The sequence below is a fragment of the Neoarius graeffei genome, chromosome 10, assembly GCF_027579695.1.
Source record: "Neoarius graeffei isolate fNeoGra1 chromosome 10, fNeoGra1.pri, whole genome shotgun sequence".
NCBI classification, from domain to species: domain Eukaryota; kingdom Metazoa; phylum Chordata; class Actinopteri; order Siluriformes; family Ariidae; genus Neoarius; species Neoarius graeffei.
The window spans coordinates 88,529,460-88,549,581 of NC_083578.1; the positions used below are offsets into that span (position 1 = coordinate 88,529,460).

The 20,122-nt window shown below is 40.8% G+C and overlaps 1 protein-coding gene across 1 annotated transcript; it reads right to left on the reverse strand.

Annotated features, from left to right (window-relative positions):
- Positions 1 to 4,480: 4,480 nt before the first annotated feature.
- On the reverse strand, positions 4,481 to 18,638 carry LOC132893422 (cysteine-rich motor neuron 1 protein-like). Its single transcript, XM_060932553.1, has 5 exons — positions 18,272 to 18,638; positions 17,814 to 18,044; positions 14,470 to 14,628; positions 6,436 to 6,612; positions 4,481 to 5,240 (listed from the first exon to the last, which is right to left on the reverse strand). Exons 1-5 carry the CDS (start codon positions 18,465 to 18,467, stop codon positions 4,984 to 4,986), a joined length of 1,020 nt encoding a protein of 339 aa, XP_060788536.1. The 5' UTR covers positions 18,468 to 18,638; the 3' UTR covers positions 4,481 to 4,983.
- Positions 18,639 to 20,122: the final 1,484 nt, after the last annotated feature.

Below are 20,122 nucleotides of genomic sequence, written 5' to 3' on the forward strand. Positions count from 1 at the left end.
ATGGCATCCCCTTGGTTTCCTCTGGTCCTACAGCAGAAACAAGGTCATGAACAGGAAGTCATCGAGTGTGCTCCCCTTTGCCAAATACAATTCACATTTTATTCAGGCCTATTGCTGTGAGGCAAGACATAAGAGATATGCCAATGACTACAATGTCTGTGTCATTAGCGTCAATCATTGGTGACTTGTAACCCTTCCTAACTGCATGCCACATGCAAGAATATTTGTGTTTGCTTCCTCATGGGTACAAAGATCCAACTCCTCTAGGCTGACCCTGGTGCAACAGGCACTTGTGAGAGCATGTTCCTCTTTTGTCATGATAACTATGTTGCTTGTAGTCATTTTATTCATTGCATCAGCAAGTAAATGGAACAATTCTGTTTTGTTGTCACCGTCTCTGAGGAAGTGTTAGGGTTTTGCTGGGATTCGAACCTGGTTCGCTGGTGTGATAATCCAGCAAACCCCCACTAGGCCACCAGGGGGATGACTCAAGTGCAGAGGCGTGAGGTAGAAGTAGAAAAGTATCAAAAACAGTTTATTTACACTATGTACAATCCAAGGGGGGCGGCACGGTGGTGTAGTGGGTAGCGCTGTCGCCTCACAGCAAGAAGGTCCTGGGTTCGAGCCCCGGGGCCGGCGAGGGCCTTTCTGTGTGGAGTTTGCATGTTCTCCCCGTGTCCGCGTGGGTTTCCTCCGGGTGCTCCGGTTTCCCCCACAGTCCAAAGACATGCAGGTTAGGTTGACTGGTGACTCTAAATTGACCGTAGGTGTGAATGTGAGTGTGAATGGTTGTCTGTGTCTATGTGTCAGCCCTGTGATGACCTGGCGACTTGTCCAGGGTGTACCCCGCCTTTCGCCCATAGTCAGCTGGGATAGGCTCCAGCTTGCCTGCGACCCTGTAGAAGGATAAAGCGGCTAGAGATAATGAGATGAGATGAGATGACAATCCAAGGGAAAAAACAAAAAGAATAATCCAAAGCTCAGAAGATAAACAAAAATAAAATATCCCAAGGTTCAAAGTCCAAAATCCAAAAAAGAAAAAAGGCAAAAACTCAAACGCTCAGAAGATCAAAAAGGTCAAAAACAAAATCCACAAAGTCCAAAAGAAAGAAGCAAAAACCAAGAATACAAAGACACAGGCAAGGTACATGGGACAGAGGGAACTAGCACTAACAGCATAACATAGGAAAAAGACTCCGTGACAAGGGAACAAACAGAGGGGTATTTATACACAAACTAATTAAGGACAGGGCGGGGCAGGAAACAGGCAATAAGACAAAAACAAAACACAGAACACAGTGGTGACCTCTAGAGGCCCAAAACAAACATGACCAGAAAAGGAAATAACAGTGGCCTCTAGAGGCCAAAACAGTCCCAGTCCTAACAGGAAGTTCCTCCAATTTGATGGCATTTTACTTTTTGCTGTTACTCTTCTGGTGGCACAGTGGTGTAGTGGTTAGCACTGTCGCCTCACGGCAAGAAGGTTCTGAGTTTGAGCCCAGTGGCTGACGGGGGCCTTTCTGTGTGGAGTTTGCATGTACTCCCCACGTCTGTGTGGGTTTCCTCTGGGTGCTCTGGTTTCTCCCACAGTCCAAAGACATGCAGGTTAGGTTAATTGGTGGCTCTAAATTGATCATGAGTGTGAATGGTTGTTTGTCTCTATGCGTCAGTCCTGTGATGACCTGGTGACTTGTCCAGGGTGTACCCCGCCTCTCACCCATAGTCAGCTGGGATAGGTTCCAGCTTGCCCACGACCCTGCACAGGATAAGCGGTTATGGATAATGGATGGATGCTACTCTCCTCCTAATGTCTTTCCCTCATTTAGTTCTTGCTTCAGACTTCAGGCTGGACTGATGATATATATCAAAGATGATGTTTGTTCTCTTGTGGTTACTACTGTAGTGTTCTACTTTAGGAAGAATGTCATTCCTAGCATGTTCTTCAAACGTCTTTGGTATTTTAGCTGTTACTGTATTCACTAGTGATGCACCATCCACAATCTGGCTTTATCTCTGGACGCTTCACTTTAGCTTGTAGTGCATTCACCAGATACTACTTTGTACGTATATGTAATTTACCCTTCTTGCTGAGTGAAGGATTGAAAGACTGGTTTTCGTGCTTGACAAATTGTCATTGGTCACACCCTCTGGTTTGGCAGGTGATTAAAAAACGGGGATATAGTTGACAATGCCAACTTCAGGAACAGGCATTCCTGAAGTTATTTAGTTTCAGATGCGTTGTTGACTCTGGCCAAATCTTGAAGTCTGTTTTGTTTTTGTTTTTTTAATGGGCAGGTTGTCTGGTAGGTACAGACTGACAACAAGAGTTGTCAGTCTGTAGTTTATCCATAGAAGTTTTGAACTGTTCTCTCCTTCTCTCGTGGTGCATTGCAATTAGTTGAGCAGCAGAAGGATCTGCTATGTCCTTTGTATCAAGAGTGAGGAGATCTCCTGTCTCTTCCATAAATTACATTACAGGGATTTAGCACATGCTCTTATCCGTACAACCAGTGGTTGAGTTGTAAAATCAAACCAGGGGGATTGGTGAAATTTTTAGTCGCGTGTCGACCCATCGGTCGGTCCGTTGGTGGGAAACTGGTTTGCTTTTAGGAGGGTTTGCACATGACGTAGGTCTGTGGACCTTGTTCATTTACCAGACATACAGTATTTTGTGCTGATAAAGTGTGTAGTACACAGTGTACCCTTTTTATTGTTGTAAAACATAGGGTGCTGTATACTTATTACCTCGGTGGTTTAAGCAGGTGCTACATGCAAAGTAAGTCCTTCCTGCAGTGGGTTTAAATCCCAAATCTGGTGACCCTTTGCTGCATGTCATTCCCCCTTTCTATGCTTCCCCAATTCCCATATTTTTTCAACTATAAATAAAAGGCAAAACCCAAAGAGAAGAATTTTCAAACCTACCCTCTTCAGCTGTTGGTTCTCCTGCTTGCTCCTGCTCCTGTATTGTCTCACACTCCGGGTCCCCTCCAGCTTCTGTCGCACTGTGTTGTTGCTGCTGACTGTCACCTGGAATAAAGAGCAGTGGATAAGATAATTTAATTAAATATAATTATAATGTTATTTCTGATTTATTTATTATCTGAACGAGGATTTGAGCTTTGAAAAATGACTGGATTCTTTCTGTAATGTTGATTCCCGCTGTTATCTAGGTCACGTGACACCTTAACGTTGACGGTTACCAAGGAGCTGCCTTGGATACTTTGATACTTTGCTTCGATACATAGCAGCACTTTGATACATACTGGATACAAGCTAGCAAAATGAGTTAAAAGCAGGCATCTTTGGAAAGTTTCTTTGGAAAGGGGAAAAGGCCCATTGAGGAGACAGAAGAAGAGCCTATGATGAAGAAAAAGAAAGTTGCATTTTAGCAGACACTTTGTCGAGTCCTACACCAATCCTGCTCTGCCTTACATGTTGTGACCGGCTCTCTAATGAGGCAATGAAGCCTTCAAAACTGCTAGTGTCATTTATTTTAGCCTTCCTGTCTTGAATAACACTTTTTGTTGCCTGAAGAATAACAAACGAACATCCAGGCTGATTAAATTAATGGCCTTATACAAGAAATCAAAGCTAACATGAACCTGAGTAAGCTATCGATAGCTGGCTAGACTCCAAACTAACATTCATTATGATAGCTGTGTTGTTATCCACCGCCCACAAATTAGGCCACATATCAGTAACTTTACAGCGTGATAGCGGGCTCACATAAAGTGTGACTGATATTCGTAACTCTTGACTTACCTCCTGAAATGTTTTTTCTTGCAATCTTAAATCCGAACTTGCTTAGGTCTTGCTGTCCACTCCACTTGGCCATGATGCTGCAATCCGCTGCTGTCACTGACGCCGAATGAAATAAAAAATAATGGAACCCCAACTGAATGTCACCTCCTCAAACGCTTCGCTTGCGCGTGCCCTCTCTCGCGGTAGCTTATTGTATGCTCAGTTTCAGCAAAGCTACGTGGAATGGCATTTCTAATTCCAATGTTAAATAGAAGTAATGTCCACATTTATTGATAAAATTGCTCAAGGGAAGGGAGGGGGGATGCCCGTTTTAGAGGGGGGATGATTTTGACCATTTTTTATTCCAGGGGGGATGGCATCCCCCCATCCCCCCTCAACTGGAGTACAGCGTACAACATACCCAGAGCAGCCATAGGAGGTTAGGTGCCTTGCTAAAGGGCACTTCAACCATTCCTGCCAGTCCAGAGAATCGAATCAATGACCTTTTGGTATCAAAGCTGCTGAGGACTGGGCTGAACACACAAAGACGGGATCCAAGCCAGTAAGTAGAAGTAAGAATTTTACCAGATCAAGTGCTCTGTTTAGCACTATTGCTTGGGATGGAATCAGTGGGAGTGACTCATGGACTGGAAGCAGTCACTGAAATTTTCAGGGTCAGAGAAGGACCAGGAATGAGTCAGGGTTTTCTTTCACATTGAAAACACAAAACAAATAGGAATTTGAGGCAATGCATTTTACTTTTTTTTTTTTGAATTGTATATAATACATTGGAATAAGTGATTTGAGTTTTGTAAAGCATAAATGCAAAGGTGAGAGTACACATGCTGCAATAAGACATTTGTCCCCTAAAATAATCATTGAAGATTTATTGACTGAATGATTGAATTAATTCTTTCACAATAATTAAGTAAATGAGCTCAGTTAAAGGGAGAACCAGAGAGTTGTTTCTGTCCCGGTCTTGGACAATCCGGGGCACATTTCCATTGTTTTCATCTGAGCTGTGTGACGTAACAACCTCCTGAATTTAATCAATTTATACAATTTTATCAAGTACAATTTTTGTCCATGCTTACTTAAATGAGTTTTGTTTTAGACAAATACAAAGCTGTTCAATTCAATCGAATTTAATTCTAAGTGCAAGTCAGATGTTTGAGGGAGAAAAAGAAAAAGAGGTTAAGGGTTTGAAACAAAAGAGATTAAGGATGTATGTATGTGTCCTAATTAATATTCTTCCACACACTCATAACGGTCGCAGCAGGTCCCCGGGTGGCCATTGCCCTTTGCAACAAGTTTGGGATATCCACCTTTGGGGCAGTATTTGGGTTTTGGAGCGCAGGTCTGGAAGTTGCAGGTGCACATAGCATGCAAAGCAGGGCAGCACTGACCAGGTTCAGTGTAAGGCTCACTAAGGAAGGAGTCTGCTGGACAAGGCGGAGGGGGGATCTCAGGACAGGATGCATTTTGGCATCCAGATTCCCCTGCAAGAGTGAGAGAGAGCGAGAAAGATAACAGAGAACATTTTCAATCAACAAATCACACCGTCAAGCAGCTCACTAAGAGTAACCTCAAAGCATCAATCATTTTATATATTTATATCTAGTCGCTGCCTAAAAGCGGCGCTCCTGATAAGTTTATGAGCAAAATGTTTACAAGGTCACAAAATCGACCTGAATGGAATAATAATATTACAGCACCATGAATAAACCATCGAATTGTGTTGTGTTGCATTTTTCACCTCAATAAATCACTGTATTTTCTTGACAGTGAGACCAATCATGGGATACACATCGCAGTTAGGATACATATTTATTCTGCCATGCACCCAAAACAACACCACCACATTTATTATGGTGTGACTCTGCTGGGTGCCTGGTGGACAGCAGCAAACCAGCACTTTCACTTTGCATCATTACGGTAGAGTTACCATCCAATATCACACTCGATACATCAAACAGTTGTCTGGTTATATCTTTCACATCCACGCACAGCACTATTAGGACTAATTACCATGCACCTGTTCCTGATTAGAGTGCAATCACAGCGCATACATATAAGGACTCTGAGTAACACACAGACTTTGTGAAAGCCTTGTATTTTGTTTCTGGTTTTGACCCTGTTTGTGTTTTTGGACTGTGAGTATTGTATTCCCTCTGATATCCTGTCTGTGCCTCACTCCACCACTGCCTGTTTTTCGACTCTGCCTTTGTCTCCGTTTTGGATCTGTTTGCTAGCGTATTTTCAATAAAACTCTTCCTGCGATTACATCCATCTATTGCCCTTACATGACAAACTGTAACTGTCCAACAAGTGAGTGGACTCATAAAACTGTTTTAACTATTTTTATATGAAATGGTCATGAATATTTTCCATAAAATGTGTTAGTAAATAATCCCGTGTTATTTTTAAAAAGCAAATAAAAAAATGAGTGCTGGATAAAAACCCATCTATCTTATGTAACCAAAGATGCAAATTTCGTTCTCTGGTGGTCAAGTGTTTATGAGATACATTGCCTTGCACTTATGGTTGGGTTCCTTGTGGTCATACATGGATGCTATTCGTATGGATGTCGCATGTTCAAAGCCATCAAAAATTGGGTTGATGGATTGCCATATTCTCTTAAGTATGGGGCTCCACTATTAATCAAAACCCGTGGAGGATAAGATGCATTCTTACTCAGAATTTTGCAGCAGGCTTCCTCATAGAGTGGAGGTGCCCTGGTGTTACACGGTCTCTGTTGACACACACACTTGCAGCCCTGAACTTCACAGCTCCAATCCATACACACAGGTATCTCTGGTTCAGGAGGGTTTATGTCGCTCTCACTGTTGTAAGAGAAATACAACCTGTCCGCTAAGACAGAAAAATAAAAAGTTTTATTGACAATTATGAGACAACGAGCTGCTTTAAAGTTTTAGCATGTATACAGTAGTATATGGATGAGTGTGTCAGGCTGAGTGAACATTTGTTTTGGGGGGTTGAAGTCAGCACGAGTGACTAAAGTTCAAAGAAGTGTCAGGAGTTACTTGGCTGAAGTTATTAATATTCAGAATTGAATGAATGAATGAATGAATGAATGAATTTATTTATTTCGAACATGTATAAAAAATGTATGTAACTATTTGTACATACAAAAGAAAGAAAACGAGAAATTAAAAAAATAAATAAATAAAATAACATAAAGAGCTAAGACATTACAAAACACCGCACATTGTTCGAAAAAGGAGTGGGAAGAAGTACAATACTTTTTTAATTTCCCACCCCTTTTTAACAACCCCGAAATCCAAACTACATTAATGCACCTATAAAAATATATACCATATATATATATATATATATATATATATATATATATATATATATATATATATATATATACTTCATAAATATCTATATAAATATATAATTACAAAAATAAATATATACTACATACCATATATACACTTCATAAATATCTATATAAATATATAATTACAAAAATAAATATACACTACATACCATATATATACACATCATAAATATCTATATAAATTTATAACTACAAAAATATATATATACTATATACCATATATACACTTCATAAATATCTATATAAATATATAATTACAAAAATAAATATCTACTACATACCTATCCCTATAAATATAAATATATAAACTATCCCCATAAATAAATATATACCATATATACCATATACTAAGTTAGTTCTAATATAACAATCAACCCTATTCTATTTATAGATTTATCCCTCATCATCCTCCGTTAACATACTTCCTCTTCCATATACTTGTTTAAAAATATTTTTATACCTTTTTTAAAACAGATTTATATTTGCACTTTGTTTTATTTCTGTCTCCAGTCTGTTCCATAAAGTCACCGCACAGCTCGATACGCACATGCTTTTCATATTTGTTCGAACCTTTGGTTTTTTTAAATTTAGGTCTCCCCTTAGATTATATCCCCCCTCTCTCTCACTAAACATTCCTTGTATATTTTTTGGCAATAGATTATTTCTCGCTTTGTACAATATTTGTGCTGTTCTGAATTTGACCAGATCCATAAATTTCAACATGTGTGATTTTATAAATAGTGAGTTTGTGTGATCTCTGTATCCTGTTTTGTTTATTGTCCTTATTGCTCTTTTCTGTATTGTACATATCGGCTGCAGAGTGGTTTTGTAAATGTTTCCCCAAACTTCGACACAGTAAGTCAGATATGGCAAAAAGAACGAGTAATATAGAGTACGCAAAGATTTGCAATCAAGAATATGTTTTGTTTTCCACAGAATTGCCGAGCATTTTGCCAGTTTTGCTCGTATGTATCCTACATGAGGTTTCCAGCAGACTTTATGATCCAAAATCACACCAAGAAATTTAATTTCCTGTACCATTTCTATCTTAATATTGTCTATTATCAATTCTACATTACAATCTATTTTGTGTCTCCCAAACAACATGATCTTTGTTTTGCTTAGATTTAATGATAATTTATTTTTGTCAAACCATAGTTTTAGTTTATTTATTTCAGTTGTGATTGTCTCCAAAGTCTGCTGCAAATTCTCACCGGAACAAAAAATATTGGTGTCGTCTGCAAACAAAACAAATTTCAGTACTTGCAAAACTCTACATATGTCATTGATATATAATATGAATAATTTTGGACCTAATATTGACCCCTGTGGTACCCCACATGTAATGTTCATGAAATCAGATTTATGGTCACCTATCTGCACAAACTGTTGCCTGTTTCTTAGATAGCTCGACAGCCAGCTCCACCCAACTCCCCTAACACCACATTTTTCTAGTTTACTTAATAATATACTGTGATCAATGGGATCGAATGCTTTTTTTAGGTCCACAAATACTCCAATTGCTATTTTTTTATTGTCTATACGGTTTGTGATTTCCTCTATTAGTTCCATTAGTGCCATCGATGTTGATCTGTCCGTTCTGAATCCATATTGACTGTCCGTAAGGAGGTTGTGTTTTTCAATGAATTTGTCCAGTCTATCTGAAAAAAGTTTTTCGAGTATTTTGGAGAATTGGGGGAGTAAAGAAACAGGCCTGTAGTTTGTGAAATGGTGTCTATTTCCGGTTTTAAACAATGGTATCACTTTTGCAATTTTCATTTTGTCTGGAAATGTACCTGATTGAAAAGATAAATTGTAGATGTGGGTGAGTGGTTTCACAATTCCCTCAATAACTGTCTTTACTGTTAACATGTCTATATCATTCCAGTCTGCAGAGGTTTTGTTTTTACATTTTCTTACAATTTGCATAATTTCTTCATCATCAGTTGCAGTTAGAAAAATTGTACTTGGATTTCTGTCCCCCATATCTTCTATGTCCCCACATTGTGTTGTCTCGGGTTCCTTTATTTTTGCCGCTAAATCTGGTCCCACATTTACGAAGAATTGGTTAAAACCGTTCACCACATCCTCCATATTATTTATGGTCTTGTCATTTTCAGTGTAGTACTCCGGGTAATTTGTAGTTTTGGATCCATTTCTCACAATACCATTTAGTACAGTCCATATACCTTTAATATTGTTTTTATTTTTCTCCACTAATTTATTATAATAGTCTTTCTTACATATCCTCATAATATTAGTTAATTTATTTTTATATTTTTTATATTTTTCCTCTGCCTCTATAGTTCGATGCTTTAAGAATTGTCTGTATAATATATTTTTCTTTTTGCAGGCATTTTGTAGCCCCTTGGTGACCCACGGACTATTTGTATATTTATGTATATTACTGTATTTCTTTATAGGACAATTTGTATTATATAGTTCATTGAATATTATTAAAAATTCCTCATATGGTTTATCAACATCTTTTTCTTTATAAACTACATTCCAGTCCTGTATCATTAAGTCATTTTTTAGTGCAATCACAGTTTCTCAGTTTTCACTCTTATATATTTATAATTTTTAGTATTCTTTTTCTTGCTATAATTACAGTAATATACATTAAAAATAGGTAGGTGGTCACTGATGTCTGTTAATAGTAGTCCACTCTCTGTATTATTTTCCAGGATATTAGGAAATATATTATCTATTAAAGTGGTGCTGTGAGAAGTGATCCTGCTTGGTCTGGTAATTGAGGTATTTCACTCACGTGACCAAGTCACGTGATGCAGCCATTTTGGACGGCACGCTTAAGTCCTTCAGTGCAAGGCGGTATGAGATGGTGGAGACCTTTGCGCGTTTTAACAAGAAAGTAAGCTGTGATTCGTGTTAAATTGGATCTGTCTTTATCATAAACACTACCCAGCCTTGGTATGGAGCCAAGGTTGTCGACAGAAGTCAACAATTTGATGAAGGATGACCCCAGCAGTTTAAAACGGTACAAGGTAGGCTATGTTCACAACACTTTCTTGTTACTCGGGGGATCCGAGATCCCCTGAAACAGACATGAGATCCCTTGAAAACATGATTTGGGAAATGTTGGGGGGTCTCTAAAATATTGGCAAAATGATGTTTATTGACATAGCAATCGTGCGTAATGGGAAGCATTTGCATATCCAAAGTGTTGTGTTTACTTGACAACGACTGCTGCTGCCAGGTTGGTTGTTGAGTAGCCTGACTGTTTTTTTTCTTGCGTGTGGTATCATTGTTGACGCGAGGTTGTTTTTTGAACATGCCAATGTGGACACGATTTCCCCTGATGAGTTATGACTTCAGACGCGATGCGTGTGTGGAGGTGTGGAGTCCGCGTGATATGTGCGTAAGATAGGCTTCTCATGTGTTTGGAGATCCGCGCTCTTTTTATTTTCTTTCTTTCTTTCTTTCTTTCTTTCTTTCTTTCTTTCTTTCTACGTAATTTCCCTGTTTATTTCTGTCCCGTTTCTTTCTAGCCTCTGTTATTGCGTTTTATGTCTGATGTCACTTTATCTACTTGTTTTGTAATGACTTGATACTTTCAATATAAAAAAAAAAAGATCCGCGCTCTGAGACAAGCGCAAGTTGGCTCCCAATCCTGTCTCTTCATAGCTGCAATCCATTTGGCCCTCTTGTCTGGGTCAGTAGGAAACCGGTAAAAGGAGCGTCCTGCACGCTGTCCCTGTCTGTTGTGGCAGCCCACAGCACAACAAGCAAACACCATGGTTATTTATAGACCGCTTACTGACAAATTAATCTATTCTAGGTGTCTGTAACACGTTTTTTTTCAAGCTGGTTCTCCCTCTCTGTCTGCAGCGTTAGTATGTAGCTTGCCGTCCAAAATGGCGGACACCGGGGCGTCACGTGACCCTGTGACGTCAGGTGAAATACCTCAATAGTTGGATACAGTCCCATACTGAACATTGAGTTAATGAACTCTTCTGTCATTTTATGTTTCTTATGATTTAAGAGGTCGATGTTAAAATTACCACAGATGTACATGGCATACAGACTTCTGGTATTGAAATGAATAACTGATATCTTATTTCCTTCTCTGATTGTTGCATTGTATTGATTTTCAGTATAATACCGGCAGCTGATATTGATGTTGCTGAAAAGATTATTTTCCGGATCAATATTATTTTCCATATCTTGTGTTTTATGCTCAGTATAAAGGAAAGTGTCCAGTTCTTGTGTCCAGTGTCCCGTCCTTGTGTCATGATTGTAAGTTGCTTTGATTGGCTCCCTCAGAATTTGTCCAGTTCCCCAATATCTCGGATGACCAGGATCTTGGCCTCTTCTGGAGATCCCTTCAGCTTTATGAATATTTTGCAGTTTTGTGTCCAAGTGTTTTGGATTTTCCCCTGTTTCCTCAGGAGTCTCGCCTTTCTTGCAATGTCTGCATTTTTTTTTGGTTAAGTGCTCATTTAAAAAAATGTCTGAGCCTTTCAGTTTCCTCCCTTGCTTTAACAGTTGCATTTTATACTTTCTGTTGGCAAATCTTATTATTAAAGCTGGTTTGTCTGTGTTGCTTCTCCGTGGGAGGGGGTGACATGCTTCAATGTTAGTACTTTTTACCTCTATCCCTTTGGAGTGCGGGAATGCTGTCACCTGTTGCTCCACAGAGTTAGCATCCTCCTCTTTCTGCTCCTCTCCGTCTCCTCTCGCCACTGCTCCAGCATATGACTGGGGTTTAATCTGCAGCCGGGTCACAATGATGTTATTTATCTGGGTGTATTGCTCCAGATCCTCCACTCGGTTCTCGAGAAAGGCGATCCTCTTTGCCTTCTCCGTGTTCTGCAGCCGCAGAACTCTGACCTCTTCCACCAGGTCCAGGATGGTCTTCTTTTGCATCCTGACAGCAGAGATTTCCTCACCCAGAAAGTCGAGGGATTTTTTGATGTCCTCAATCTCCTCGACCGTAGGAGCTCTCTTCGGGGGCATTGCGTTTGTTGTTGTTACGCAGCCCACAGGTAGCTCTCGGCTCGCTCTCAGCCCGCTCCCGCGCAGCCTCTCAGCCTGCTCTCGCGCAGCCTCGCTCCCGCGCAGCCTCTCAGCCCGCTCTCCCGCCTATGACATGAGCTTGTCTTCCTCTATAGTGTTTTCACCGGTGTCACCAAAACACGAAAGTCCCGGATGTGAACCCTATTGGAGGCATTGATTTAAGAGCTTGATACCCTGTCCACACTAGGGATTTTGTACCGATACAAAACTACTTTCGTACCGCAACACCTGTCCACACTAGCAACTATACCGGCACTGTAGCGGTATAACTGTATCGGTACGAAACCCACAAATGTATGGGTTTCGTACCGGTACAGTATCAGTACTGTAGCGCTTCGCGTAGTGTGGACAGATGAAGCAGCTCTGTATCGATACAAATATAATGCGCATGCGCAAAGTCACACACCTCAATCGATGTCTTTGCTGAATAAAATAGTGAAGAACGGAGATTCGTTTGTTTCTTTCTCAACTGCCTCGCGCGTTTTATACGATTCGACTGAATAAATGACCACCAGAAATACAGACTGTACATTGACAACAAAAAGCACACACACGTTGTTTCATCCATACGGAAGCTGAGAGAGGCCCTTCATATAATCCTTTTTTTTTATTCACCTTGTTATCCCGAGATAACGACATAATTAATTCAGGATCTCGAGAAAACAAAACAATTATTCCGTGATCTCGAGAAAACAAAACAATTATTCCGTGATCTCGAGAAAACAGCTGAGAAATGGTTCATTCAGGTGAGCCAAGAGACTTGTGATATGCTGACTTTGGGGGCTATTTCTCATTCTGTATAGACGCAACTTTGGTCATTAGAATGTCTGGAATAATCGATCACCTAATAAGGCAATATTTTGATCAGGGGTTGACACAGGGAGAGATTGCATTAAGTCTTTTAATAAGGGATAATTTCAAGATTAGTCTGCGGCACCTCCGCAGAAGACTGGCCCGGCTTCGTCTCTACCGACGGAGATACAGTGATCCAGCTGAGATCATGAAATGATTGTTTTGTTTTCTCGAGATCACGGAATAATTGTTTTGTTTTCTCGAGGTCTCGAAATAACAGATGCCATATATTCTCGGAAGGAAGTTACTCGGTAACCACGGAAACATTTCGCACACGCGCATTTCAACTACCGTGAAAGAAAACCGCAAACATTTCTCGCTAGTGTGGACAGATGCACTAAACTGTACCGGTATACTTTGTATCGATACAGTTATACCACTTTCGTACCGGTATAAGTGTGAACACAGCATGAGTAATCTGGAAGCATGCAGTAGAGCTGAAGGTTTGAAAAGAGGGTCCTCAGGAATATAGTTGACCTTCATATGGCACAAGTTGAACTTGTGATAGGCGTTTGTTTCTTCCTCAAACAATTCTAATAAAACAGAACTTTTCCATTCTGAATTGTTGTCAGTTGCAATATATAGCTTCAAAGCAATATGAGAATGTATTTGCTTGATATATATTGTCTTTAATAGGGTTTAGTTATATTCATTTTAATCCCCCCATCATCTTAGTTAATCTGGAATCCACCTATATTATTTTGTTGTCAGTAATATCTTTTTGGGTTTGAGTAACAGTTCCTTTCTCAGATGTAACTAGGTTTTATCAATTTGTTCTTTGTGAATGCAGAATGCAAATTTGGTCTTCAACAAGCCTCTGTTCTGGGCCCACTCCACATTTCCATATTTATTCAAAAACTTGGTCACATGCTGACTTTCCTTGGAAGCGGGAAGTTGGAACTCAAAATTGGTATTTTCTTCCTATCTCTGTGCATTTGAGCTACAAAATGGAGGAAAAACCATGGACGCCTCCATGTTTTTCTTTTGCGAGCAACAATCTAGCCAGCTAACTGGGATGAATGATGCATATTTACCTCAGACGGTGTTATAGATCTAACAAACGGATATGTCTGTCTGTTGAATGATCTGAAGCAAATAGTTTATATAAACAAATATACAGTTTAGTACATTTAAATGTAATAAAGTGCAACTTTGTTGACTGTTAATGCTGTGAGCAGCCATTTTGATTTTAGTCGAGGAGGCCATCCCGAGTCTCCAAGTAGGAATTCGTAGTTGAGGGGACCAGGTTTTTTGCTAGTTATGACCTTCGGTTGAATGCAGCATTAGCTTCCACTGCTATGCTAATGGCACCCAGTTGTACGCTTAAGTCAAAAGAGGTCCGTATACTGAGGTCCTCGATTCCGATATTATGTCTTCATTGTGGCTTTAATTCAACTGGGAATATGGCTGCGACATGAACAGAATGTGTGTTTGAATTTCTGCAATCTGGTGTTTTTTTGTGTGTGTGTCACCCTCGAGAATTTTGTTGCAGGCATCGAAGGTGCGATACGAGAATGACAGCGCACAGGAGTGGTCTGAATAACAGTCACAAGCTCCAACATGGACGTTGCAACCATATTGAACAGGACATGGAGGCTCAGGGAAGTGATCTTGCAGATGTCTTGGCACCTCTGAGGGGAAAAAAATGAATCATTAATTTTTCATTTTGTTCTTATTTCCCTTTTGATTTTCTCTTTGCTTTATGTACAAATGTCGTATAATACATTATATACAGTGGACTCAAAAAGGATTTAAAGGACATTTAAGCCACACTTACAAATGTATGAATTTCACTGCTTTAGAAAATAATGTGTCAAACCAAGTGGCATTAATGTATTTTAAAGAAAGATACCCCAAGCACACTTTTCAAGTTTAACTTTTTTTTTGGGGGGGGGGGTGGGGGGAGGATTACCATGTTAAAAACCACAAAAATAATAATGGTCATAATTAGACCCAAAAAGGATTTGGAAACTTGAGGTTAAGATGCAAGCTTGCATAAATGATCAAAGAATTTGTTCGAGATTTTTCAGATGAAGATTTTTCAGCAGGATAAGGGATAAGGGATAAGAAAGAAAGAAAGAAAGAAAGAAAGAAAGAAAGAAAGAAAGAAAGAAAGAAAGAAAGAAAGAAAGAAAGAAAGAAGGCACAACTTTATTCATCACACACTTGTGAAATTCCTCTCTGCTTTTAACCCATCTGAAGCAGTGAACACACACATGCGCACACACGTGAGCAATAAGCACACGCACGCACACACACACACACACACACCCAGAGCAGTGGGCAGTCATGCTAACAGCGCCCGGGGAGCAGTTGGGAGTTCGGTGCCTCGCTCAGGGGCACCTCAGCCCAAGGCCGTCCCATATTAACCTAACCGCATGCCTTTGAACTGTGATCTAAAAACATATCAGCTGCCTTTTGAAAAAATATCTCACCTTCTGAAAGCATCTATGGGAGGCCTGGTGTGAATGGTGTTAGCAGCCTAAAGGGTCGTTAGGGTGATCTGTGGGTCATTGGCTCTCTGCCATCATGTGACTGCTAACACCATTCACACCTGGCCTCCAGTGACTCGAACAAACTACAGGATGATGGAGAATGTTAACGACCCATGTGACCTCAATGACTCTCCTGAGGTTTGCTTTTGGTCCACTAAAGGCCAATTTATGCTGACAACCCAGTCCTCGCAGACGGTGTCGCAGACAGTGTCTGCGTAGCCCCCCCACCTTCGCAGACGCTCTGCGCGCACCTCCCAAAAATTGTGACCACCGCAGAAGCCTCGCAGACAAGAGGGCTCTGATTGGTCCACTCTACCCGCTGTACACGCACTTCCGCTTCCCTACTTTCCCGGTTTGTTTTGTTTTCACGACCGGCATTTTTAAAAACACGAGCGAAGATGGAGCAGCATGAAGAGCGGTTGATTGAGGAAGTGAAGAAGTACGGACATCTATACGACTCCAGTTCTAGTCATTATAAAAAAGTTCTAGTCATTATAAGTAACCGGAGGATAAACACTCCATTAACCACACCCACCAACTACTCCTAGCGACTTCTCTCCCCCTTGCGTTGTGCCGGTGAATAACATCACGCACGCCTATTCCCCCGCTCAACAATAAATTACAACTGTCTGCGAAAAGCTATCTGCGAAAGCCTTGTCGCACAAGCATGCAGAGGCCTTAAGGCTACGTTTACATTACGTCGAATCAGCGGATCATCAGATTAATGTTCTTAAAACGATTCGCATTTACACTAAAACCGTTAGCCGTGCACACAGCAACACCAATACATGGATACGCTCGGCTCCGCAGGCATCCTGCGCTCCAAATCACTCCGCCCTGAACAGCGAGTGCCCTCTGGAGGGTGCGCACTCTGGCCCTGCGCAGCTCACAGAGCGCGCGAGTGAAGTGCACAAGCCACGATTCGGGACTGAGCCGATTCCCGCTGGCGGATTCCCGTTTCCCGGCTTTTCCAGGTGGTTTAATGTAAACGGACAGTGCATCCGCGAAGAAAACGAGACAGATACGGTCTAATGTAAACGTAGCCTAAGGCCATATGAGGGCCATATGTATATTATCATGTGATATTTTATGCCACCCTCGATAAATAAAGTTTATTAAATTAAATTAAATTAAATTAAGGCCAAGTTTACATTAGACCGTATCTGTCTCGTTTTCTTCTCGGATGCACTGTCCGTTTACATTAAAACGCCTGGAAACGCTGGGAAACGGGAATCCGCCAGGGTCCACGTATTCAATCCAGATCGTGTCTGGTCCGGTGCTGTGTAAACATTGAGAATACGCGGATACGCTGTGCTGAGCTCTAGCTGGCGTCGTCATTGGACAACGTCATTGTGACATCCACCTTCCTGATTCGCTGGCGTTGGTCATGTGACGCGACTGCTGAAAAACAGCGCGGACTTCCGCCTTGTATCACCTTTCATTAAAGAGTATAAAAGTATGAAAATACTGCAAATACTGATGCAAATACTGCCCATTGTGTAGTTATGATTGTTTTTAGGCTTGCCATCCTTCCACTTGCAAGTGGTAAGTGATATGCACTGGGATCACACACACAGCGGCTCAGTCCCGAATCACAGCTTGTTCACTTCACTCGCGTGCTCTGTGAGCTGCGCAAGGCCAGAGTGCGCACCCTCCAGAGGGCACTCGCTGTTCAGGGCGGAGTGATTTGGAGCGCAGGATGCCTGCGGAGCCGAGCGTATCCGTGTATTGGTGTTGCTGTGTGCACGCGAATCGTGTATTGGTGTTGCTGTGTGCACACTAATCGTTTTAAAAACGTTAATCTGATGATCCGCTGATACGGTCTAATGTAAACCCCACCTAAAGGATAAATACCTGGAACTCCCCACTTATCAGACAGGACTAAAGAAGCCTTTTGGATGAGAGGTGAAACGTCTTCAAGAATTTCAAGGAAGTCCAGTTACTTTCTTTAGCACCTATGGTCTGCTAAATAGCATAACTCAAGCCAGATGGTCATTGTTCTTCTCTTGCTTTAACTTTGTGCTCTCTTTTGAACCAGGCTCCAAGAATGCCAAGCCTGTGCTATCCCTTGCTGAGTCTACATTTCACTATCAAGACATGCCAAAGTACGTCTCTGTCCTTTTTCCTGTGATTACTGTAGCTGCTTATGGGATCCTAGTCTGCACCTATGACCTTCGGGTCGTGACAACTTTTCTTTAAAATAAATGCCACTCAGTTTGATAGGTTGTTCTCTAATGCAGTGAAATTCAGACGTTTGTAAGTGTGGCTGAAGTGTCCAAATACCTTTTTCATCCCAATGTATGTAACAGCTGTAGTATTACCTTTGCACACGCCCAAAAGTGGAGCAGTGACTGTCTGAAGTCCCACAGTAAGGGCACAAATCAATCCCCGTTCACAGTTCCCATATCTCCAGCTCGGCCCACCACACACCTGCCCCTTTGGCTTGCCACACTGGGAACAACATCCACACGGATCATTAATTGTCATGGTGCGACAGCCATAACGACGATGTGGAGGACACTGGAACTCGGAGCAGTTACAAGATGGAGGCCCTGGGAAATGTAGCATGGTGTTGGAAAAACGAGTCATCTCAGCCACATTTTTAAAACCCGAAGTCATCCTATTGGTCTGGAATTACATTGTAATATATCCAACATTGACATAAACCAGTTAGAAGCAGTGAAGCTTTGTAAAATAAATAGACAGACAGTCTTTAAACACTTACAATATAGAGTCAAAAGGAGTGTTTGTGGATGCGTAGTCATAAAATTGTACTTACTGCCGCACACTCCTTCAGCAAAGAACTCACTGATTGTTTCTTTGTTAGGCAGACAGACAAGACCAGACTCACATGCACCCTCAATCCAGGCTCCACATTTCGTTCCTTCACGCAACACCAGATACCCAGAACCTGGCATCAGGAGGCACATAAATGCCAGCATCCGAGCCAAGATCCACAAAATGCTCGAGACCATAATGCTGCCACAAATTGATCAGTAAAACTCGGCTTACAAAGCAGATTAATGGACCTGAATATGAGAAGAAAACAAATGTTCTTGTGTGTGTTTCAGCAGCTCACTGGTCAAAACACATTGCCTTTTCAGATGCTGTTTTTCATTCTCTCTCTTTTCCTCTCCCACTTTTTTACTTGGCGTGATGTTTGAAAATGTCCGAATGTTTTTCCAAATCAAATTCTTGCACTTAATCTCAAACACAGGAATTTCGCAACCTGCAGATTTCTTTACCCTGTAGGATGGAATTAACACATTCCTTCACAATTGAGTGTGTGCTTGTGAAGGTTTTCAGACATGCAATTCATTATGAACGTCTAGAAGAAGTAAATCAAGTGTTATATTTGTTTATTTGACAGACATTTTTATCCAAAGTGGTAAAGGACCAATAACATTCCCATGACAAACATTTTAATTCAAGTGCTTTCAGTGAGATGTTTAAAAACATTTTTAAAATCTGTTTAATGCTTTTCCATCTCTAAATCTTTGTTGTCAATGTTTTTAAATGCTCCTCAGAAAAAACAACCCCAGTCCCAAAAAAAGTTGGAACACTGTGCAAAACATACAAAAAAAAAAAACACCATACACACACAGAATGTGAAGATTTGCAAATCATGGAAACCCAATATTTCATTGGAAATAGTACAAAGACAACATATCAAATGTTGAAACTGAGAAATTTTATTATTTTTTTTTAAATATATGCTCATTTTGAATTTGATGTCAGCAACACGTTTCAGAAAACTTGGGACGGGGCAACAAAAGACTGACAAAGTTGTGCAATGCTAAAAAAACAAAACAAAAACAAAACTAATTAGGTTCATTGGCAACAGTCAGTAAGATGATTGATTATAAAAAGAGCATCCCAGAGAGGCGGAGTCTCTCAGAAGTAAAGATGGGGCGGGGTTCATCGCTCTATGAAAGACTGCGTAAGCAAACAGTGCAACAATTTAAGAATAACGAAACATTCTCAATGTAAAACTGCAAAGAATTTGTGGATCACATCATCTATGGTCCATTATATCATTAAAAGATTCAGAGAATCTGGAGAAATCTCTGTGTGCAAGAGACAAGGCTGAAAACTGACATTGGATGCCTGTGATCTTCAGGCCCTCAGGAGACGCTGCATTAAAAGCAGACATGTGTCTGTAGTGGAAATCACTGTATGGGCTCAGGAACACTTCAGAAAAACCATAGTCTGTGAAAACACTTCATTACTGCATCCACAAATGCAAGTTAAAAACAGATATAAACAATATCCAGAAACACCGCCCCCTCCTCTGGGCCCGAGCTCTTCTACGATGGACTGAGGCGAAGTGGAAAACTGTCCCGAGGTCTGACGAATCAAAAGTAGAAATTCTTTTTAGAAATAATGGACACCACGTCCTCCAGGCTAAAGAGGAGAGGGACCATCCGGCTTGTTATCAGTGCACAGTTCAAAAGCCAGCAGTTGTGATGGTATGAGGGGGCATTAGTGCACATGACATGGGTAGCTTGTACATCTGGGAAGGCATCATTAATGCTGAATGATATCTACACGTTTCAGAGCAGTAAGCTGCCATCCAGACAAAATCTTTTTCAGGGAAGGCCTTCCTTCTTTCAGCAAGACAAAACTGCTT